This window comes from Girardinichthys multiradiatus, chromosome 20 (genome assembly GCF_021462225.1).
Source record: "Girardinichthys multiradiatus isolate DD_20200921_A chromosome 20, DD_fGirMul_XY1, whole genome shotgun sequence".
NCBI lineage: Eukaryota > Metazoa > Chordata > Actinopteri > Cyprinodontiformes > Goodeidae > Girardinichthys > Girardinichthys multiradiatus.
Genome location: NC_061812.1, coordinates 37,303,883 through 37,328,765, shown reverse-complemented (window position 1 = coordinate 37,328,765; position 24,883 = coordinate 37,303,883). Strand labels below are relative to the sequence as shown.

General features: G+C 40.0%; 1 protein-coding gene across 1 annotated transcript; it reads right to left on the bottom strand.

The window, feature by feature from the left end:
- Positions 1 to 277: 277 nt before the first annotated feature.
- Positions 278 to 12,672, bottom strand: LOC124856868 (interferon-induced GTP-binding protein Mx-like). Its single transcript, XM_047347793.1, has 12 exons — positions 12,014 to 12,672; positions 6,519 to 6,656; positions 6,261 to 6,415; positions 5,450 to 5,588; positions 5,171 to 5,369; positions 5,003 to 5,081; positions 4,794 to 4,916; positions 4,563 to 4,704; positions 4,338 to 4,496; positions 3,059 to 3,135; positions 2,694 to 2,936; positions 278 to 820 (listed from the first exon to the last, which is right to left on the bottom strand). The coding sequence occupies exons 1-12, from the start codon at positions 12,234 to 12,236 to the stop codon at positions 596 to 598; spliced, it is 1,902 nt and encodes a 633-aa protein (XP_047203749.1). The 5' UTR covers positions 12,237 to 12,672; the 3' UTR covers positions 278 to 595.
- Between the last annotated feature and the right edge of the window lie 12,211 nt (positions 12,673 to 24,883).

Genomic DNA, 24,883 nt, shown 5'->3' with positions numbered 1-24,883 from the left:
ATATCAATTACTTTCTGCAACTAAAGCAAGTAACTGAGTTGTTTTTAAAATTTAAGGTCAAAGGCAACATTTGCTTGCTATTGACATTAAGGAGAAAAGTATATTTTCAGCGGCTTTTTTTAACATTTGAGAACATTTTTAAGTCAAATCTCCACAAGGGTGCGCTGACGTTCATTTTTCAGTCCACTGCTCTGATTTGTTAAATCTATACATTTGCTTTTCTACAATGAATCTAGATTGTTTGAAGGTATTTAACATCTACAATGAGACAAAATGATTTAATTTGCTTAAATGTTTTTATTTTCCTGCAATAAACTGGACTATTGAAATCAGACAATTATTCTGGTAAAGCAAATTTCTACTATAGAAAAAACTAAACCTACTTCTAGGTTTTGCCTGTGACAATAGTAGTGCCTTATGGGATATTTTGCAAAATATTAAGCCATAAAATACATATCACAATATAATAATTTCCTACAATGAATATGCACTGCAGTGCAGAAAATGCTGGCCTTTTAAAACTTTTAAGAAGGGTGCATCTTATGATATACATTTAAAGTAAAAGATGTACCCCTCCTGGTAGTTGGCATGACTTCTAAAACTCCACCAGGTATGAACGGGCCTCCGTGAGGCGCTTCATGCGACTCTGCAAAGCAGCCCTCTTGCTGCCGATGTCATAGTCCTCCTTCAGCAAGAAGTCCACATTTTCCTTGTCCTGAAGCATCTGCAGCATTTCCCTCTGCAGCTGCACGGCAGACTGCTGCAGCATCTCGTAACGGATCACCAGGGGGATCTGGTCGGCCAGGCGGATTCCCGCAATCTGCCAGGAAAAATGGGCACAATACTTTAAAACTCTTCGAAGAAAAAAAATCAACACCCATCTGGAGAACCCATGAATCTACATGTGTAGCTTGAGTATGTTAGGTTAAATTATATTACTGTACATACATAAATCAGTCTCAAACTAAGTGCAGGATGAATTATTTTCTACCAATTGAGCCATCTCAGCTACGGTCAAAGAATAATCAAGACAGTTTTGTAAATTTTAATTTAGGATTTACCAAGGATACATATACTTTATTTAAAATTTATAGGAAAATCACTGGGAATTGGTTATCAATAAACTTAAGAATTTTAAATATTAATCAAACTAAGATCTATTTATTAATGATTTAATTAGGCTAGAAAAGGCAAATAAATCTAAAGGACACATGCTAATGCTAATTCTAGTCTAGAAAATAGTTATTTCAGGCTAGAAAGAACAGTTTATGGCTAGGAAATTGAAGATTCAGAATATTAATTAAACTGATAAAAATCTATGTTTAGCAAAAGTTCACAGCTCTCAGAAGTTTAGGAAAAGGTTTATAAGCTAATCTTGTTTTATAGTACTGTCCGAACTACTGCACCCTGATTCAAAATGCTGCAGCAAGAGTTCTGATGAAAATTAAAAAGAGAGATCATATTTCTCCTACTTTAACTTCCCTTCATTGGCTCCCTGTTAAATCCAGAATAGAATTTAAAATTCTCCTCCTCACATATGAAGCCCTTAATGATCTAGCTCCATCATACATCAGAGATCTGATTGTTCCATATGTTCCTAACAGAGCACTTCATTCTCAGACTGCAGGTTTACTGGTGGTTCCTAGAGTCTCTAGAAGTAGAATGGGAGGCAGATCCTTTAGTTATCAGGCTCCTGTCCTGTGGAACCAGCTCTCAGTTTTAGTCCGTGAGGCAAACACCCTGTCTACTTTTAAGGCTAGGCTTAAAACTTTCCTTTTTGATAAAGCTTATAGTTAGAGTGGCTTAGGTTATCCTGAGCTATCTCTGTAGTTATGCTGCTATAGGCTTAGGCTGCTGGAGGACATAATGACCACTTTCACACTCTCTGCTACATTATAATACTCTCCAATTTTGCATTATTTGCTTTTATTTCAGCTTCTACTGTGACTAACTGTATGTGTTCCCTTTCATACTATAGACCAGAAAACTGGCTCAGAGTTCATCTGCTTGGCTGTCATTCTCTCCTAGATGAAGCCACTAAAGGAGCCACAACCATTATTATTTCACTTTTCTTTCCCATAGAAAGTACTCCTTGATCAGTGCTTCTGTGTTCTTTTTCTGTCTCTGCTCTGTTCTCTCATACCCCCAGTCAGTTGTGGCAGATGGCCGTTCACACTGAGCCTGGTTCTGCTGGAGGTTTCTTCCTGTTAAAGGAGAGTTTTTCCTCTCCCCTGTCGCTACATGCATGCTCAGTGTGAGGGATTGCTGCTAAATCAATGCAAGTAACTGTCCACTGTTGCTACATGCTCATCCAGGAGGAGTAAATGCCGCAAGTCACTGACTCACAACAAATTGCTGGGTTTCCTTGGATAGAAAACCCTTTAACCAATTTGAACAATAAACTAAATCTGACTGCACTGTTTGATGGGATTACTTGGAATGTATGTACCCGACTTGAAATCTGTATGATTCGATTGAATTGTCTTTCTAAAGTTCCTTAAGATGACGTGTTGTGAATTGGAGCTATATAAATAAAACTGAACTGAACTGAATGACAGGTATTCAGACAATTTGTTGTGACTAAATAAAAAAGGGCCATGAGTATCTAAAGTTATCTGGAGAAAAATGGGTGTTACATGAGGTGAAAAGGTCTAAAGTGTTGGTGTTTACTAAACCTGGAAATGAAATCTTACTTTGTAATATGATTTAAGATGCACCATCAGCTCTTGAAGTGTTGCATGGTTATCCATGCAGAAGACAGTGCTCCTTTCTGAAATGGAGTCGTCATCATTCTCCTGTTCCTCCTTTTTGCTCTCAGTCAGACTGTTGCTGTAGGTCTTATCCTGGGAGTAAACGAGCAGCTCCATCTTGAACTGGGTCCTCAGCATCAATTCAGCAACAGATTCTTTTTGCTGCTTAATGGCCTCAATCTTTGCCTAAAAACACACATCTCCATTTGAATTTTTACCAAAATAATGATATAAATTATAGACAGCGGCAATGCTCACAATGACGTAAGCCGTAAAGAGGTCTTTCTTCAGCTAAGCTAAAGCCCTACCTTGGCTGTTTTCAAAAGATTAGGAAATCCTGTGAAGCTTTCGTAGGCCAGCTGAATGAAGGTTTTCTTGACAGCATCTAAAAGAAACAAAATAAGCAAGAAAAACCTGCTTTATTTTTGTATCTCTGTGGTTGTGTTCGGAAAATAAACCCAAGCAATAAAAAACACTACAATGAAAATACAGCAAAATAAATACCATAGGTTTTCTTTCCTCTGTCTCTACATTCAACTTGAACAGATCTCATTCTCATGCAAGTGACTCAGGAGTCATAAAAACAGTTACTTTGGCACTGTTGTTGTTTTTTTTATATATTTTAAAAGTTTAAACACTTCATTTTTATGTAGCAATAACACCACACAACCTTTTTTTATTTTGTCACGTTACAACAACAAACATCAATGTATTTTATTAGGAATTTAGTGCAATGGACAAACCCAAAGTAGTGCATGATTGTGAAGTGAAAGGAAAATAACGCATATTATGCATATTCTTTATAAACAGAAATCTGAAAAGTGGGGGTTGTTTGTGTATTTGATATAAAAATGCCACCAGTACAATACAAATATGTTAATTTGATGACCTATTCTCTCAATTGTTGAGCTCAAATAAACAAAAGTACAGTTCTTTTCCAACACAGTTGTATTATTACTGCAATATCAAAACTCAGAAAAAACCACGAACCACGGTGGTGAAAAAGGGGTATTTGTGACTTTTAACGTTGTGACATTTGCAGCCAAATTTGTGAACAAATTTCATACTTGTGGTTTGAGCCACAGGTTTTAGTGTCTACTCCTTCCCAGTTTAATTGTGTATTCTGTGTTCTTTTGGAGCTTTTAGGTTTTGCCTTCGACTAGCCAGTTCACTCTTAAGAGTCGCTTTTGTATTTTAGATCATTTTTGAAGAAAACTTTGATTCTTGTATTCTGTTTTATTGCTTTGCACTGATATCCCAAAAACATATTGTCATTTATTGTCTTTTTAAACCATTCTTTGGGTTTTGTGATTTATGTTGCGTCCGCTACGAGTCTAGGCGTAAAAATGTATTGCTGGGATTACATTACACACAGGTGGACCATGTTTACTAATTAGGTAATTCCTGAAGGCAATTGGTTGCACTGGATTTTATTTAGGGATATCAGAGAAGAAGTGGCAAATGCAAATGTATACCCTACATTTCCTTCCACTTCACAATTATACTATATTGTGTTGGTCTATCACATAAAGTCCCTTTAAAACATATTGAACACACACACATGCTGAAAAAAGTGCCTTTACTCACCTCCGACATCCTTAAGTTTCCTGATGGCTGGTTCTTCTAGCAGTCTGATCTGCTCCTTGACCATCACCTCAAAGGTCTTGTAGTTAATGAAGCCTGGTAGTTCTCTTCCGCGATACCTCTCTTCATATTGCTCCACCTCGCTTTCAATTTTTCTGTTAACTGCATCATAAAGAACGTCACTTGTGAGTTGATATACAGCTGTACGTCTGCTTAAAAAAAACTTACAGTTTTGTCCTGAGTCCTCCAGGTGGGCCTTCCATCTCCCGAACTCTCTTCTAAGCATAGAGAAGACATTGAGTCCCTCTCTGCACTTCAGCTCCTCCCCTGTGGTCAGACTGATGGCATCCTGGGTGAATGCTGTCACTATCTGTAGTGCACATATATTACAGGTATTTAATGTTTGTTAGCGAGACAATGCATAGCCAAGTAAGTGTTAGTCACATCATGAGAACTCACATCAATCAGGAAGAAGAGTCTCTCTGCCTCATCAGACGGGGGTCCATTACCATATCGGTCCAGGTCCCTCTGAGTCTGCTTCAGCTTTTCCTCTATCTGCTCTTCCAGTCTTGGGAGAGATTTCTGTAAATCCCAAATCATGAGTCAAAAATTGGACCATTAAAAACTACACAATTCATTAAGCAGTTAGGATGAAAGAAATTACTCACCTCAATGTGATGCACCAGCTCCAGAGTAAGTTTCTCAGCAAGTTTGGGAACAGTTGCATGACCTTCGTTGTACAGAGTGCTGCGGAAAAAATAATAAAAACAAATCAAATCCAAACACATTCTGCAACAAACAATGTTCACCTGATGGCACAAAAAGAATGAACTTACTGGAAATAGGCATGATTTTTAAAGAAGTCTTTCTCTCTCTCTATTGCTTCAGTGAGAGACACCTTCTCTGTGATCTCCTTCTGACCTCTGCATTTGACGATCATGTAGCCCTTTTTCAGCTGAATGACTTCATTGTGGACTATTTCCACCACAGTCTCTTCTGTGCCTTTGTCCACCAAGTCAGGCTTGGTCAAGATACCTGAGAATAAGGGAATACCTAAGTTATTAATTACTTAACTGAGAGCCATGTGGCAATTTTATTAAATAGTTTCTTTTTACCCAGAGTCCTCTCTCCTTCACCATCCACCAGTTGAGCCATCTTTAAAGCCTCTGTGGTGGCAATGTCCACATTGGATGGAACCACCACCAGATTGATGGTTTCTTGCTTTCTAATAAACTTCTCGATGAGTCGCTTTATCTGAAATTTCCCATTTAAATTATAATAAATGGTACATTATAACACACTTGACAAGACTTCTGACATGCATGCACCCTGGAGGCCAGGTCAAGCTTATCTAAACCTCTGGCTTGTTTGCAGGAAGCCTACTCTCCACCAGCAGTTCCTTTTCTTCTCAATTTCCTTACAAACTATTCACACTACTTGAACTTTTCCAGATTTTGTCATGATACAACCACAAACTTCAATGTAATTTATGGAGATTCTATGTGATAGATCAACCCAAAGTAACGTGAAAAGGAAGAAACAAATGATACAATTTTTTACAAAACAATCTGAAAAGTGTGCCCTATTCGGCGTCTATTACTCTGACAACCCTAAATAAAATCCAGTACAACTAATTACCCAGTGAAGCCACTTAATTATTAAAAGGAGTCTGCCTGTGTGCAATTAAACTCACTATGAATAAAGATGCTCTGATTTGGTGGAGAAAATGTGTGATCAAACAGCATTATGTAGACCATAAGGCACACCAGACAGGTGTGTTCCCAATTAAATGCACTTAAGTTTATGGTTAGAACGTTACAAAATGTCAGAAATTTCAAGGCACTGGATTTGAAGCCTTGCCAGTCTCTTTAATTAACCACTAACACTTATTTGAACAACTTACAAGGAGACACTAAAGAGGCTGACCTGATCACCAATGTTCTCAGGTTGTCCCTTTACAGCCACCCTGGCGATGCCAGGAAGGTCGATGAGAGTCAGGTCCGGAACATCTGGGGAAGCAATTTCCAGAGAGATGAGGTCATCGCTAATCCCCACACCGACTCCAGCCATTTCATCCTGTGCTGGAGAGAGGGAACAAAGGTGGACGTTCTGGTCAGTAAAGCTTACAAATTAAAGAAACTCTTTCAATACTTTTACCAATACATGGAAAATGCAGCGTTGTACCTTCTCTGATTTTTTTCTCTACAGTTGCAGGATCATCTAGCTCCTCCTCATGTTCTTGGTAACTGATCTTTCCATACCACTCCTGACCTTCTTTCCTTCTCTTCATCTTCAGCTCGAGAGGGCATCTTGTAACAATGCCTATAATAAAGATGAGACAATGATTAGGGAACAAAGACATCTGACGTGACTTCCAGTGGGGTTGGTGAATGTTTGGCTAACATAGGTTAAATCACATTACAGATTAACAAAACTTCATTGATCTATTTTCCCACAAGCATTTCGTCACACCACCAAATGAATCAATGAATTCCAGTGTTCCAATCACTTCCATGGCTGCGGGTGTATAGAGTTTGTTGTGGAGAAACTTGACTGACCTGCACAGAGTCCTGACCTCAACCTTTGGGATGAATTAGAGTGGAGGCTGCAATTCTGGTTTTCTCATCTAACTATGAACGCACTCCTCAATCTTGTGGAAGATGTTTACAGAATAGGCAAAGTTGCTGTTGCTGGCAACTGTGTGTCTATCAATAAATAGGACATTATAGATTAAGATTAGGATGTCGACTGTGTAAATTGGTCTTTTTTGTTTAGGGTCCTGGAAACGTTAAGATTTCACAATTCATTTGTTAAGACATTACAGGCTCTATATGATAACCCTAAGGCTAGAATCAAAATTAATGGAGTTGTTTCAGGATCCTTGTTTCAAAAACACATATTCTTAGTTTTAATTACAGTCCCTCAAGAGGTATTTGGGGGTCAATATACCAAAAGACTTGGCAAAATTGTACTCACTTAATGTCTCCCCCAAACAACAAAATTAGAGAAGACATAGGAACATGGGACTCAGTGCCATTTCTCAACTTTGGTTTCCGTATTGAATCTGTTAAAATGATAATTCCACCGAGGTTATTCAATCCCTTCCAATATATATACCTGATCAACAGTTCCATGAGTGGGATAAACTCATATCAAGGTATATTTTTTAAGGGACGAAGACCAAGAATTAAATACCGGAATTTACAGTTGGCAAAGAATGAGTGTGGTGTAGTGCTACCGTGCTTGAGAGATTATTATACAGCTGCGCAGCTCAGACTGGTAGTGTTGGTGCAATCCAGAGTATAGGGCTAGATGGAGATAGAGGGGGCCATAATGGCAGTTTCCAATTCAAGGAGCATTAGGGGATAAGGGAATGATGTATGAATTAACTACTCTGGGGAACCCATGGATTGGTCTATCAATTAAGACATGGAAAAGGGTAATAAATACAAATCATTTGACAGAGGCGATACAATTATTGAGATGGTGCTTTTTTTGATCCAGACCTTTTCCCCAGAAATATGGATGCAAGATTTAAAGGTTGGAAAACTCGTGGTTTAACAGCGTATTGTAATTTTTTGTGTAAAGGGTCGATGAACTGTTTTCAAAGCCTTACGGGACAGTTTGGTTTAATTAATGCTGATTTCTATAGATTCTTACAGGTTCGTCACCATATTGAGCAAATCAGGCAGAGATTAAACAAGAACACTGGGATAGTGATATATTGAAAATATTTATGGATGCATACGCTTCAAATCTAGGAAAAAAATACTATAGCAAGGCCATATATAGGTTTACAACAGTGGAAAGGGAGTTCTACACAGGTAAAACAGTAATGGGAGAGGGAAGGAAATCTAGTAATAAAAAAGGAAAATTGGAAACATCTTTGAGAGATTCAGTGGAAAACATCAAACTCGACAGTATGGAGAAAGTTTTGTTGGAAAACACTAATTAGATATTTCACCACTCCAGTCCAAAAGGGTCACCACACCAATTCATCGATATGCTGGAGACAGTGTGGATGTCTCAAGGTGAATCATTTTCCCATATTCTGGTCTTGTCCAATATTACTCCCTTTCTGGAAAGAGGTCCGTGAGATTCTGCAAAAAGTATTTCAAACGAGGGTTCCTTTTGAATTTGTATCTTTATACCTAGGAGCTCTACCATCAAGATATGTCTTTTTCAATGATAAATTATTATTCCAGATTTTAAGTGCTGTGTGTAGGAAAGTCATAACAAGGAAATGGTTGAAACGAGAAAGACCTTCAATGGAGGAATGGTTCGACATCATTTATATTTTTACGATGGAAAGAATCTTTTATGCCATAAGACTACAAAAGGGTATATTCTAGAAAAGATGGGAAAGATAGATTAGTTTTGTTACACCACTTCGACCATCTTTTGTCTAGCTTTAGGTGGTTGTATCCATTCATATCCGTCTGTTTTCCTTTTGTTCTGTATACGACAAATATACATCCCAACGCTCCTGTTCTAGAAAGTTTTGCTCGTATTTGTATATTTCACAATTTAATCCTCGATATTGTTTAGGGAGAACCAATGTAAATTGACTGTAATGTACAGATGAAGGGACTGTTAAATTGTTATGTAAACAAACATGTAAACCATAAATAATTTTAATAAAAAGATTAGGATGTCATAAAATTTCAGGTACATGTAAAACCCGCCTGGTAAGAAAGCCCGGAGGTGCCGTTTGTATGTCAGCCCTGCTTCTGTCAGTCTACTACGTAGCCTACCACTGTCAGTATGTGGATGTGTGTATGAATGGAGTCCTCAGACAAGATAAAGGGCTATACAAGTGCAGGCCACTTGCCATTTGTATACAGAGAGAGAGAGGAAAATTATATTTCTGGTGTGATAACAGTTATTGAACATACTGTGTTTTTAACTAAATTCACCACAGCTTTAATGAGAATGTTGTGCTTGGTAAAGCCGCAGGCAGAGAGCTGAATGGGTGACAACTATCAGAACCGTCGGATTCAGGGAAACCAGTTCACCAAAGGTGCACAGTAATGTCACATTTCACACTCACACTCAATGTAATTTCATTTGCGCACACAAAGTCATGTAGTAACAACAAAACATCTGTTTTGTTGTTGTCCATGCAGTTTACCCAGAGGCTTAACTTCTTTATCATTGCCTCAACCTTATCTTGCACATTAAATGTGGCTGTTGAAACCCCTTGAAAACACCTAGATTTAGTTCGTTCAGGTGAGAAAATATGTTTGGACAGTTGAAATTGATGATCACTGAAGAAAATCTTATGTTCATCTCTCAATTCAAAGAAACGTGTCATTACTGTTAGATTGTTACTAGGCCTATCTCTGTCTTGCAGCTGCACGTACACAGATAAGGACACATAATAATGATAATGCACCACATCCAGGTGATTCTGACTACACATATTATCTACTGATACACAAAAGGCTGAACTCTGCCCTATGTGACAGGGCAGAGCCTAGAGTATATAATGTTGGGTTTTCCTTTGTTCGGGGTTCTTCAACTTTCTTCATCTGCTGGAGGAGGAACTGAAGGTCTTGGTACTGATGTACTATTTTTCTGCCTTAAAGCATTAAATCTGTTTAAACCTAATTAACGGGTTGCATGGTGGCGCAGTTGGTAGCACTGTTGCCTTGCAGCAAGAAGGTCCTGGGTTCAATTCCCAGCTGGGGGTCGTTCTGCATGGAGTTTGCATGTTCTCCCTGTGCATGCATGGGTTCTCACCGGGTACTCTGGCTTCCTCCCACAGTCCAAAGACATGCCTGTTAGGTTAATTGGTCACTCAAAATTGCTCTTAGGTGTATGAGTGTGTGCATGGATGTTTGTGTATTGGCCTGCGATGGACTGGCGACCTGTCCAGGGTGTACCCTGCCTTTTGCCCATAGACTGCTGGAGATAGGCACCAGCTCCCCCATGACCCACTATGGAATAAGCGGTAGAAAATGACTGACTGACTGACCTAATTAATGGGAGTTTAGTATTTTATACTTTATGATTGGGCAAACAGTTTAGTCTGAGATTAAAGAACCGTAGGATCCGCAGACAGTGGTTTCATAACTTTGCCTCTAGATAGCGAGTAAGGTTGGTCGAATTTATCTATTTTTAATTTTACGAATTTATCAACCATCAACGATAGGCTGGGTTAGCCCTTTAATGGCTGTTTTTTAAAGAGCAGCAATATTTTTTTGGCCTATGAGTTAAGGGCAAAGCATAGCCGGGCATACCCTACTTGACTCCACGGACAGACTGAAAAGTCAGGCGGATGTCCGCCTGACTTTTACGACCACGTACGCGGTGTCACACAATAAACTGCTGGGTGGAAAAAAGTCTACATATTGAATTGTTTTATATGTAACACATTGCTCCAAGCAGTGTATCTGTTATGATTTGGGGTTGTTTGGTTTTTGGTTTCTGGGTTTTTCTTATTTCTCTCACAGTTTTTGAATTATGCTTCTGTTTATTATTTTTCTGGTCATGTTTTAGTCTTGTTCATGTTTTGTCAAGTTCGGTTTTTGGTTCTGGTCATGTTTTAGTTTTTGTTTGTATTCAAGAGTCTCTGTTCTTGCTCCAGCCACGTTCTATTCTGTCTGTTAATTATCTTTATCCGGTTCACCTGCTCCAAACTAATCTGTCGCCTAGCTCCACCTGGTATACTCTCCATATATTCACTCCTGTTCAGTTGTTCATGGCGGAAACATTTCTCATATCATGTCTTGTTCTTAAATCATGCTCTTGTCTTGCTTTGTGGTTCATGCCAAGCCTGTCCTACCTGTCCGTTTATTGTTTTGTTTCTGCCTCTTCTGAGAGTGAGTTTTTGTTTTTTATTAAATCATTTTTGCACTTACCATCACGCTGCCTGCTCGTCTGCATTCTGGGGTCCTATATCTCGCAAGCCATAACAGTATCAGAATGGCCCTGTCCCAATACCCACACTACGCCCCTCAATGAAGTGTGTACTTTGTAGAAGTCCATGTAAGGGTTCAAGTGCGCAGGTAACACTCGTGCAAAATTGGAGAATTGGGACAGTAGGGGTTACATCATCGACTTGCCCCTCTGCGCCATAACTGTGACATCAAAAATGGAGGGACCTGTTGCTGTTTATCCAGTTTTACTGCTAAAAATTCTTTTAAAACTGCAACAAGCAATCGTATTGAAGAGAAGAAAGTGCAGGAACTGAAGGAGACTTACACACATGGACAAAATTGTTGGTACCCCTCGGTTAATGAAAGAAAAACCCACAATGGTCACAGAAATAACTTGAATCTGACAAAGGTAATAATGAATAAAAATTCTATGAAAATGAACAAATGGAAGTCAGACATTGCTTTTCAAACATGCTTCAACATAATTATTTTTAAAAATAAACTCATGAAACAGGCCTGGACAAAAATGATGGTGCCCTTGAAAATAATGTTTTCAGGGACATTTTAAATCAAGGTGTGTCCATTAATTAGCATTACAGGTGTCTACATTCTTGTAGTCGTTCCCACTTTGGGAACAACTGACTTAGGCAATCATACAACGCTAACAACATTTTTAAAACTTTAAAAAATTGTAGTAAAGTTTATAATCGTGACGAATTTGCATAAAATAATCATTTTCACATTACGTTAAAATCTACAGTTTTATTTTGGCCAAAGGCATGAATTAACTTCACCCACCGCTTCCTCTTGGCAGAGCCACCCCTGACAGCGCCTCCAGCACCGAGCTCTTCCCCGAGCTCTGGTCTCCTATCACGGCGATGGCAGGCAGGGCCAAGTCCTTCTCCACTCCCAGGGAGCGAAGGGAGTCGATCAGGTCGATGCAGGGACGCACCTTCTCCTCATACTGCTGGTTCAGTGTATTCATTGCCTCTGATGTTGTCGTCTGTGAAACAAGATACATGCAAACAGAAAAGACGGTGATATAGAGAGGTATGCCGTGTGCAGCCAGTCTGAACCACCGAGAGCTACTGGACAAGAAACAACTGTTAGGGATATTTTTCGGAGCATCAAGTTAGGTTTCGTTTCCCGGCATCGCGAAGCATCGCAGCGGACCTAAAGGGAGTGTCCTTCAAAGTAACGATGAGGTATTTAATGTGTGTTATGGTTTTCATTCATGGTTTGAGTTTCGTTTCTTCCCGTCCCATTTCTACTGCGGTTTGCACTAAACGATACTTTGTCACACAGAAAAGAGACGAACTTACATTTTCATCGCATTAAAGTGTCGTACAAGGATTTTTATTTTAAGTTTTATGCAATATTTCTCAATCTGTACCCTCGCCTTCAAGTGTTATAATTTAAATTTGGAAAATTTCAATTCAATTCAAAAATACTTTATTAATCCCAAAGGGAAATTAAATGTTGTTGTAGCTCATATTATGAAGGTTTCCTCAAAGAGCCGTTGTAGATGCTGATGGCTGTGGGCAGGAAGGATCTCCTGTAGCACTCCCTCTTACAGCAGATCTGAAGAAGCCTCTGACTAAACACACTCTGTTGTTGTAGGACAGTCTCATGAAGAGGATGCTCGGGGTTCTCCATAATGTTCTTCATTTTATGAAGAATCCATCTTTCCACAATGATCTCCAGAGGTTCCAGAGGAGTCCCCAGAACAGAGCCAGCCTTTTTTATCAGCTTGTTGAGCTTTTTTAAGTCCCTGGCTCTGATGCTGCTTCCCCAGCAGATGATGGCAGAAGAGATCACACTCTCCACAACAGACTTATAGAAGATATGCAGCATCTTGCTGCAAACACCAAAGGACCTAAGCTTCCTCAAGAAGTACAGTCTGCTCTGTCCCTTCTTGTAGATGGCTTCACAGTTGCATCTCCACTCTAGTCTGTTGTCAGGTGAACACCGAGGTATTTATACTCCTCCACCACCTCCACCTTCTCCCATGATAGAAATAGTGTTTGACTTATTCCTGTTTCTCTTAAAATCTACAATCATCTCCTTTGTTTTAGTCACGTTCAAAATGAGATGATTGTTTCCACACCATGCCACAAAGCGGTCCACCACCATCCTGTACTCAGCTTCTTGTCCATCTCTGATCCACCCCACGACTGCAGAATCATCCGAGTATTTCTGCAGATGACAGGAGTCTGTCTTGTACTGGAAGTCTGAGGTGTACAGAGTGAAAAGGAATGGTGAGAGTACAGTCTCCTGTGGTTCTCCTGTGCTGCTGACTACCTGGTTAGACTCATAACCCTTCAGTCTCACAAACTGTGGTCTGTTTGTCAGGTAGTCTTTGATCCAGGAGATTGTTGAGGCCTCCACCTGAGTCTTCTGGAGTTTCTGACAAAGCAAATCAGGTTGGATTGTATTAAATGCACTGGATAAATCTAAGAACATGATCCTCACAGTGCTACTGGCTTTGTCCAGCTGACAGTGGGTTTGTTGAAGCAGGTGTATGATGGCATCTTCAACTCCAACTCCACAGCGATAAGCAAACTGAAGTGGGTCCTGATGGTTTACTGTTTGCTTACTCAGGTGGGCCAACAGGAGTCTCTCTAGGACCTTCATGATGTGAGATGTCAGGGCAACAGGTCTATAGTCATTGAGGACTGATGGGTGAGTTTTCTTTGGTACTGTAATAAGACAGGAGGTCTTCCACAACACCGGAACCTTCTTCTGGGCCAGGCTAAGGTTGAAGAGGTGCTACAGAATCCCACAGAGCTGCTCTGCACAGACCTTCAGGACTCTAGGGCTGACATGATCTGGACCTCCAGCCTTATTCCTATTCAGTCTCTCCAGTTGTCTCTTCACCTGACTTCTTGAGACACACAGGTGGAAGGGGGAAGCAAAGGAAGCATCAGCATCTTCTGATATAGTTGAAGGCAAACATGTAGAAGCAGAAGGGCCTAGGGCTGAGGTGGAAGATAAAAAATGTGAGGTGTTACTGGACAGCTGTGGGTCCTGCGGGTCAAAGGAAGATGGAATGTCTGTTTGGCTGTGAGCAGGAGAGGAGGATGCGAAGCTTGTTTCTGAACTGAACCTATTGAAGAATGTATTCAGTTCATTGGCTCTGTCCAGACCTCCATTGGTCTGATCATCCTTCTGCTTGAAGCCTGTGATCTTCTTCATCCCTGTCCACACATCTCTGATATTGTTTTGCTGGAGCTTGCTCTCCAGCTTCTTCTTGTACACCTCCTTGCTGTCTCTTATCTTGACTTTAAGTTGCTTCTGTATAATCCTCAATAATTCTCTGTCTCCCTCTCTGAAGGCTCTTTTTTTCTTGTTAAGCAGGTCCTTCAGGTCGTTGGTGATCCAAGGTTTGTTATTGGGGAAGCATCTCACGGTTCTGGTGGGGATGATGTTATCCACACAGAAGTTTATAAAGTCGGTTACACACTCAGTCATGGCATTGATGTCCTCTCCATGTGGCTGGCACAGTGCGTCCCAGTCTGTAGCCTCAAAGCAACCTTGCAGAGCTTCTTCAGCTTCCTGTGACCATTTTCTCACAGTCCTCTTTATTACAGGTTGCCTCTGAACAAGTGGCTTATATTTCGAGCAGAGAAAAACAAGATTGTGATCTGATTTGCCTAGAGGAGGTCTTGCTGTAGAGATGTATGAGTCCTTGACATTTGCATAAAACAAATCCAATGTTTTATTTTCTCTGGTAGAGCAGCTGACAAATTGTTGAAATGTTGGAAGTGTAGCAGAGAGTGAAGCATGGTTAAAATCACCAGAAATTGCCACAAAAGCATTGGGGTTTTGTGTCTGTAGCTTAGCAACAACTGAGCTGATGGCATCACATGCAGTGTCAGCAACAGCAGAAGGTGGAACCTAAACTGTTGCCAAAATAACACTGGTGAACTCTCTGGGTAAAGAATATGGACGAAAACTTACTGCCAACAGTTCAATATCCGGACTGCAGAGATGACACTTCACAGTAACATGTCCTGGATTACACCATCTGTTGTTCACAAGTACTGCCAGTCCACCTCCTTTACATTTGCCGCTCCTCTTTAAATCTCTGTCTCCTCGTATGGTTAAAAAGCCCGGCAGAGAGACGCTAGAGTCAGGGATATGATCCTGCAGCCATGTCTCAGTTAAACACATGATACTGCATGCCCGGTACTCTGGCTGGGTCCTTTGTAGGGCTTGGAGTTCATCCAACTTGTTTCCCAACGATTTCACATTGCCCATCAAAATCGACGGAAGAGATGGTTTGAACTTCCTCCTTCTCTCTCTTCTCTTAGCTCCTGCTCTGCATCCACGGCGTCTCCTTTTCAACTCATCAGGGATTTGGGGTTGTAGCTGAAGTATTATTTGAGCTTTTGAGATATTAATCAGCTGCTCCCGGTTGTAAGAAACAACCCCGTTGCCATGGCAATGCATCATAACAAATGTCCAAAAAAAGAAAGTATTAAGAAAAATCCTCCAAGCTGCACAGCATCCGACACTGGAGTGGACAGTCATCCAAAAAAAATCAACTGTATCCACCACAAGAGGAATAGTTCCCAAAAAAGAATAAATCAGAATCAAAAGTAACAGAATCAAAAGTAACAGAGCTACTCCAACCTCCTGCCACCTTGAGCGGCGCAATTCTAAAAATTTGTGACACCAACTGAATTATTTTTCACTGTGATTGTCCCTAAGCGGGGCATTACAGTGACGGATCTAGAAAATTTTACATGCGGGGACAAAGGAGGCGCAAAATGTTTAGACAGGGTGGCAATGCTGGAACTCTTCATTGAAGTTCATTGTTCTAAAATAATATAACGTCACAATAAGAATCTAATACAATTTTGCATTGCGTTTCTGCACTGTATTTTATTGTAACATAAAATTATAACATAAATTGACATATCTAAACCCTGGACTATCTAACTTCATAACTCAACTGTAGACATTAATATCTCTGCACTGGAATTTATACCGAGAATAAATCCATATCAGGTGGTCCAGCTGGATAGGCTGGATTCTCTGACTCTGTGCTTTCCAATTCTCTCCTTATCACTGCTGTAGGAGCCATAAATGAAATTAAGGTAATTTATTAGATATTTAATTGTTTGGATTATAATTGTTACTTTTGTTACTGTTTATCAATATGTAGGTCAACTAAATATGGGCAGAGATTTGGTGATTGGGCATATTAACCCACCTGTCGGAGTGTCAAGGCAGGAGAGTGGGTGTGTGGGCCGCTGTATTTTTTTGTTGACCACTATCAGTTGAGATTGTTGCGATATATGTTCGTTAAGTCGGATTTTTGGGACACGTTACTCTAAGTTGTTTACTTTTCCTTAATAAAGTAATTAAAGGCATTTTCTTTCGATCCTCTTTTCTTACGAGCACATCGGGCAAGGAACGGCCCAACTTCAGCCACTCAGTGGCTTGTAATTTGTCTCCTGAAGTTGCTGCAAGAACTGCACTGTCTTCTTTCTCAGACTCTGAAATCTTCTCACCTTCACCGCTTACGCTAACATCATTTTCCTTATCTTCACTAATTTCTTCACCTGTTGCACTCTCTGTGGCCTCCTTCACCTGTGACCCTCCTGGTCTCTCTAACATTCTTCCTTTGTCAAATCTCGAAGTCTCTTCTTCCTTCTCATTCCTTACTTTACCACCTTTTTGTCTCCACTTTAAAATTTCCTTTTCATTGCGATCTGCTAAAATGAAACCAGAAATGATCACATTTGACACAGGTCACACAACAAGTTATAGTATTTAGAAATCTTATTCTTATGGCAGCCAATTTATTATTTTCCCGATCTGACCGAACGGATGTAACATGGTTTAATTGGGCCTCATTGCTGTGAAATTGATCATATAGAGCTGACAGTGAAACTGCAGCCCCTAAAAAAGCAAACATAGCTAAACTTTTCATGAACTGTTAAACGAACAATTGAAATATGTGAACGATCTTACAAATCATACACGAGTGAGTCACTGTTGTCAAACGATTAATAAACGTATTACACTCTGAAAATTGGTCACTTAAGCAGACATTTCATTCATTGCAAACTTAAATTGCCTTTGCTGTTGTGTGTTAAAACATCACCTTGACAAACTGACTCTAACTGCAGAAGCTTGGACAGCTCAGTTGCTCCAGTCTGCTGGGCAGCAGACAGTCTCGTTAATGTGCCTGAAACTGCACGCAGGTGCGGCCGCCAAGCGGTAGACAGACGGTGTTTGATGCAGGGTCACTAAGGTTTTCAGAGATCTCAGATTATATTTACAATTATATACTTTTTGGTAAGTTAATGTTTAATTTAAAGGCTGTAAGAGGTTTTTGGACAAACAAGTGACTAGTAATTACAAGTATTTTAGGGAAATAAAAGTAGGGGGGCAGCTGGGGGTCCAAGGCTCTACAGCAGGGGGCAATTGTCCCCCCCCCCCCTCGTTACTTATAACAAGTACCACTTAGTATATCCAAAGTTTTCCAAGTACCATTTTGGCATTCATTTTAAAGTTGAAGTACTGCAGGACCTTTTCACTTTGTTTGCTGCCACACAAACAAATAAGTAAACAACAAGCAAAATTGGACTGAAAACTTAACTAATAATGTTTAGATGGCACAGTCAAAGGCCACTTTAAACAAATACAATTTTAATCTTGATTTAAAGCAACTTAGGGTTTCAGCGCTTTTACAGTTTTCTGGGAGTTTATTCCAGGTTAGTGGAGCATAAAAACTAAAAGCTGCTTCTCCATGTTTGGTTCTGGGTATGCAGAGTAGATTTGAGCCAGAAGACCTGAGAGGTCTGGGTGGTTGATACACTGTCAACAAGTCTGTAATGTATTTTGGTGCTAAACCAGTCAGTCAGTCATTTTCTACCACTTATTCCATAGTGGGTCACAGGGAAGCTGGTGCCTATCTCCAGCAGTCTATGGGCAAGAGGTGGGATTCACCCTGGACAGTTCGCCAGTCCATCGCAGGGTAACACACATACAACCATGCACATACTCATTCATACACCTAAGGGCAATTTAGAGAGACCAATTAACCTAACAGGCTTGTCTTTGGACTGTGGGAGGAAGCCAGAGTACCCAGTGAGAACCCACGCATGCACAGGGAGAACATGAAAACTCAATGCAGAAAGACCCCCACTGGGAATTGAACCCAGGACTTTCTGGCTGCAAGGCAACAATGCTACCAGCTGCGCCACCATGCAGCTCGGTACTGGACCATTCAGTGATTTATAGACTAACAGAAGTGTATTCTCTGAGCTACAGGGAGCCAGTGTAAGGACTTTAGAACTGGGGTGATGTGCTCCACTTTCTTAGTTTTAGTGAGGACGCGGGCAGCAGCATTTTGGATCAACTGCAGCTGTCTGATCGACTTTTCAGGCAGACCTGTGAAGACACCATTGCAGTAATCAATTCTACTAAAGATGAACGCATGAATTAGTTTTTCAAGGTCCTGTTGAGACATTAGTCCTTTAATCCTGGAGATGTTCTTTAGGTGATAGAAGGCCGACCTTGTTACTGTCTTTATGTGCCTCTGAAGGTTCAGGTCTGAGTCCATCACCACACATAGGTTTCAAGCCTGATTTGAGGTTTCTAGCTGTATTAACTGAAGCTGTGTGCTAATTTTTAAACACTCTTACTTTGGCACAGAAAAAATTAATACTTCTGTTTTGTTTTGATTCAGTTGAAGAAAATTTTGGCACATCCATTCATTGATTACTTCTAAGCATTTACCCAGCGCTTGAATGAATTCATAGTCACCTGGTTACATTGTAATTTATAGCTGTGTGTCATCTGCATAGTTATGATGACTTATGTTGTTTATTATAATCTGAGTTAGGGGGAGCGTGTAGATATTAAATAGAAGGAGCCCTAAGATGGACCCTTGGGGATTGTCACGTGATTTTTGTGGTCTTTGATGTAAAGCTGACACAAAAAAGTACCTGTCCTTCAAGTAGGATTTAAACCAAACGAGTGGTGTTTCAGAAAGGCCAACCCAGTTTTCCAAGCGCTCTAATAAAATGGCGTGATCAACAGTGTCGAATGCTGCACTAAGGTCCAATAATACCAGCACTGTGGTTCTTCCACAGTCTGCATTTATATGGATGTCTTTGAACACCTTGACAAGAGCAGTCTCTGTAGTGTGGTGAGCAGGAAGCCTGACTGGAAGACATCGAAGCGGCTGGTCATTGTTAGGAAGTTGTTTAACTGCTGAAACACAGATTTTTCAATAATATTACTGATGAAGGGGAGGTTTGAGATGGGCCTGTAGTTCTGCAGTAGCAGCTTGTCCAAGTTGCTCTTTTTCAACAGTGATTTGATAATTGCTGCTTTCAGGGCCTGGGGGAAAACAACTGACAAAAGGGAAATTAGAAAGTTATAATTAGACATTATGAGAGGCAAAGCTTTCTTAAGGAAAGCTGTGGATAAAACATCGAGACAGCAGGAAGTAGAGCCTAGTCGCTGTACGTGTCAGTTACAGACACCTTGGAAATGTTTAAACCCTTAGTGAAGATCAAGTCCAAAATATGTCCCTGTTTGTGCGTTTGCTGTTTAACGTGTTAATTTAAATCCAAATGTCCAAGAGTGTCACATAGATCTATTGCACTTCTGTCTTCAGGATTGTCCATGTGAATGTTGAAGTCTCCCACAATAATTAAACAGTCATAATAAACACAAATCACAGATAAAAGCTCATTAAAATCACTGAAAAAGTTTGTTTTGGACTTCGGAGGCCTGTAAATATTCAAGAACATGGTTCGGACCGGGCTCTTTACCTGGAGAGCCAAATATTCAAAAGAGCCAAATTTGCCCAGAAATACTTTTTTACACTCTAATAAATCTTTAAACAAAGTGGCCACCCTCCACCTGGCCTGCCACTGCCACAAATTGATCTCGGCCCTGCTGCAATTCAATCAATTTCTCGGCACGTTTGCAATGTAATGCAATGCAGACGTGCACAGCGCCCCCCTACCGAACAAGATGGGTAGCTCGGTCAGCAGGGAGCTGAGGAAGAGCGGCTGCTGATGTCACTCTGCTGCGCGCACCGCTCGGAATGCTTTTTCATTTTCGAGTTCTGAGCAGTACTTTGCATTTCTGATAGAGTTCCCACTGGGGCCCAGACTGTATCACAGAGAACTGATTTGAAGGTCCTGATTAGGAGGAGATAGATTAGGAGGTGGGGTGGCTCTGTGGCTTTTTGAAGATGTCGGTTTAGTAGCAGGGCCTGGGCCATAGGGGGTGTTGAATGGAGAAGATGTCAGAGTCATTTGGGTCCCAATTTCAAAATCTTCTTTCATGTTATCAGTGAAATCCAGTAATGCAAATATCGGGCTCAGTGGAGAGATGAGAGTTCTGTGCGGTTTGGGTCGGGGTCTGGGGTCAGGGGGGTTTAACAGAGGGGGATGGTCGGGGTTTGGGGGAAGGGGGTTCCACTTTTTCTGTGGAATTCTGTGGGGAGACCTTTTATGATGAACTCTCTCTCTCTCAGCCAACTGCCTGGTTATCTTTATCTCTGCTGGAGCTGTTGGTGGCAGAGAGAATAGATGTGAGAAGTCTGTTTCCCAGCTCGTTCAAATAGAAACCATCTTGCTTATAAAAGGTATCTTTTTTCCCAAAACAATATTAAAGTTATTGATGAAGTTCACAGATGTTGTAGCACATGCTTTATTTAACCACTTGTTAACCATCAGAAGTTTCGAAAAAATTTAATCTCCACAGAAAATCAGTGCAAAGGGTTACCTTTGAGAAACACCTTGATATTGAGACCTCCAACTTTATTCAGCTGATGAATGAAATCCTCCTTCAATACTTCAGATTTTTTCTTAGCTATGTCATCCATGGCTCCAAAGTGTATGATAAGGTTTTCTACAGTTGGGGTTTTTTCTGTGATTGCCAGAATATTCTCTGAGATATCGGACACCACGTTACTGGTACCAATGATAACGTCTGTGTTTTTTTGTTGCAGAAGTTTTTAATACCATTCACAACTGTGTTGCCCACTATTAGGGTTCTTGGCCCGGTGGTTAGCATGTTGCTACAGTGTTTGAAAGTACAAAATGCAGAGACTTAGCCTCATTATTGAGTAAATACCAGTGGTTTTCAACTTGGAACTGGAACATTGAGTTGGATTTGGTGTCATTCCAAAATCCAAGTTAGGACTTCAGTGATAAATAAAACACAGCATAAATAGCAACTAACGCCAGCCAATTCATGACAATATATTTATTTGTAATAGCTTTGCTAATAACTGATGCCACTATTTCTTTCTTTCTGATCACCACTGAAGGCTGCCCAGGTACCACTGCTTTGGTTCTAAGGCTTTTCCATTTTAGACAAATTCTGGCTTGTTTTGATGTGTATAGCTTAATTTATTCATGGACAAAAGAGAAGGAATACAGAAAGATCTTTTTAAGTATATATATTTTTTTAATTCCAGCATAGTGTACTAAAGTATGCTCAATTAATGTGTATAAAAATAGGGGTCAGTAAACTGCTTGTACAAAAACATTTTGCACATGCAATGAAAAAAAGTAGCAAAAGAGGTGCAGACTGCCCTATTTAAATTAGGAACTTGCGTGTTAAAATGGCTGGCTGCTACTGCCCCCAGCGGAACTAGAGGAAAAGTGAACAAAGCTGTGTTGCTTGTGTTGTGGAATTTTCTTATCAAAGTGGGTAGAAGTTGACTCATAACAAGAGAAAATCCGGACTTTGTCTTATAAGTTTTATTCAAAGGCATTCAGCGTTTGAATGACTCTGTCACTGAGGTTAGTCAGTGAAACAGAGCCCCGATCAACATTTACACACAGTATTTATACCAGAACATGACAGTGTTATCTCAACTGCAAAGAGTTTTAGAAATATGGCCCCTAGACCCTCCCCGGGTCAGAGTTAACAAAGTTATTTATGAGGGCACCCATCTACCTTCCCTTGAAATATACACTTCAGGAAGTGTTAACCATAAAACTCTCCAGCATTTGAATTTAGAGTCCATCTGCTCTAAATAACAGAACACTATTAAAACACAGATGTCAGAGGAGAGAGGTGAAGGGAATATCAGAGCACTTTAAAAGAATTTTCCATTACACTCCTTTCTTCTGATTACAAGATAATCACATAACTAAAAGAAAATTCTACAAAACCATCACCCAAGGAAAAACGACCTCCACCAACCTGTTATCTGGAAAGAAAGTAGCTAGAGCATAAGTAGTATCAATAGGAACTGGTACCAAAAATGGTTGATCATTAATAGCACGTGAAATCAAACAACAAACATAACAACAATCATTTCTTATCTTCCTCACAGTTTTGATGCATCAGTTGCCACCAGACATTATCAGCATGTTCATAGTAGTCAGAAAAGTGATGAATCTCTCTTCGAATCCACCGATGAATATTATTAGTCAGATTAACCACACATTGTCTTTGCTGTACCTTTCCCAAAATGAACACAAGAGTTATAAAAAATATTTGCAATACCAATTATTAGCATCAGAACAGACTATCTTCCATTTAACTGCATCGTGACCTTGAAGTGGAATGTCCTTTCTTCTGGTACTGAAAGCAAACAGTTTCTTTTTTTAAAGAAAACAAATTATAAACACAACTTAAAAAACAAAAAATCCTGCTGACTCTCCTGAGTGGCTTCAAGCTGCCCTATTACCAGTCTGGTACAGGTGGGCGGTCGTAGGAAGCTCCTCTAGAAATATATTTAGAAACAGGAACTCTAACCTGCTGGAAGTTAGGCTTCCATAGTCCAACTAAACAACGGTGGAAATGAACACATTCAAATTTGTAATAATACCATAATGATAAATATCAAGCAATAAACATAAAAGTTAGATAAAAGCATCCGAGATTTCCTCCTCAGAGTCAGTCTTGCTGTCAAAGTGGGAGGAAAGAATCTCTCACTGTGGTGTGTGTGCAGTGAGGCAAATGACCTTATGATTTCTAACTTTCAGGCAATGCGATGGCCTTAAGTAGATTCTGAAATAACGTTGCACTGCCCAAGGGATCATTGTGCCCTTGTAAGAACAGTGTTCTTCAACCACCTCTTCAATCACTCGCCAGTGATCAGCTTACAGTTCTTTGTCTTGTGGTGGTCCGCTGTCCTCACACCTTTCAGGCCGTGGATGATCCAGTTGGAAGATGACTCGTGTCCTGGAAGCCAGATGAAGCTGGAGGAGCTGGAGCTTTCCTGCAGCTTTCCTGCAGCTTTCCTGGGTGTCTAGTAGGATCTGATATGGGCCATTCCAGCGCCTGGACTTCCTGTGTTTTCTCCTAGATTCTCTGACCAGAATCCAGTCGCCAGGAATAAAGGACTGGAGGGTGGAAGTGGCTGTTTCTGGTAATGCAGCCTTCACCGTCTGTGAAACTTGAGAAAACACAGTGGACAGGTTTTGACAGTAAAACAACATCCTATCTTCACACAAATATGTGGAAGAAAATTATCTTGGCAATATCCCCATGTCCAAAATAGGAGACCTGCCACACAGCACTTCAAAAGGACTGAGATTTGCCTCTGTCCTTTGTCTCAATCTCATATAAGTGAGAACAATAGGTAGAGCCTTCACAACACTTGGCTAATTTTCAATTCAAAGTCCCATTCTCAAACCTAAGTGCTTAACTACATGAACTTCATCAAAACATCCAACAAAATCAAAAGAATTGATCTTCTGACTTCACCTGATATACTAGCAATGACCATCAGCTAAATATTCTGAATATCAAAAATGTGACATGATGTTTGAGGAAGGTCTGATTACAGGTCAACATTTCATAGTTTCAGACAACCCAAAAAGAATTTCAAAAATGGTCTAATCTGTGGAGATATAAAATTTCACAAAAAATCAACACCATAATTTCAGAGAGGTTATCATAATGTGGTCTTAGGGAGCTATGCACCATTTATATAACAAAGTACAACGTCTCTCTCGCATTGTCACTAAGTCCTCACTGGAGGTCTGAGCTACCCTTTTTCCCATGAGTGCTAAAACTTTTGGAACCCCATGTTACTTTATTCTGACATTCCCCTCTTCTGGCGCAGGGTCCAACCCATGCGACAATCCAGCAAAAAGTTTGAACAAAAATGTTCTAGTAACCAAAATCACATTACATAGAACCAAAGAAATGAATTCTGACATAACTATGTGTCACTATGAATTTAAGAAAAGCAACATAAAGAAAATCCAGATGTTTTTAACTGCAATTCAGTTCCATCAACAACTAAACACAAACTTTAGTTATTCACGTCATCAATGTCTCACTTAGAAATTAGTCACACATCATCCTAATTTGTCTTGTACAAAGATGAGTATTAGATTAATGGACATCCAATGTAATTTGGATGAATAAACTCTACAAATTGAATCAAATAAATAATTCCCACCAAGTATAAAGGCATGACTCTGATTCTTTATCAAAAATATATTCCTTACTTTTGCATATCTTGAACTGTCAGCTAGCTTAATGGCACCAGGGAAACTTTCAATCTAATAAATCACCAATGATTCTGCATGCAAAACTAATTCTTCAAACTAGTTTAAACTATTTCATTAACCTTTTAGTAATAAAACACATAAATCTAAAAGTCATGCTACATCCTTAATTATTATACAAAAAAAACTTGTTTTTAAGGCAACAATCACT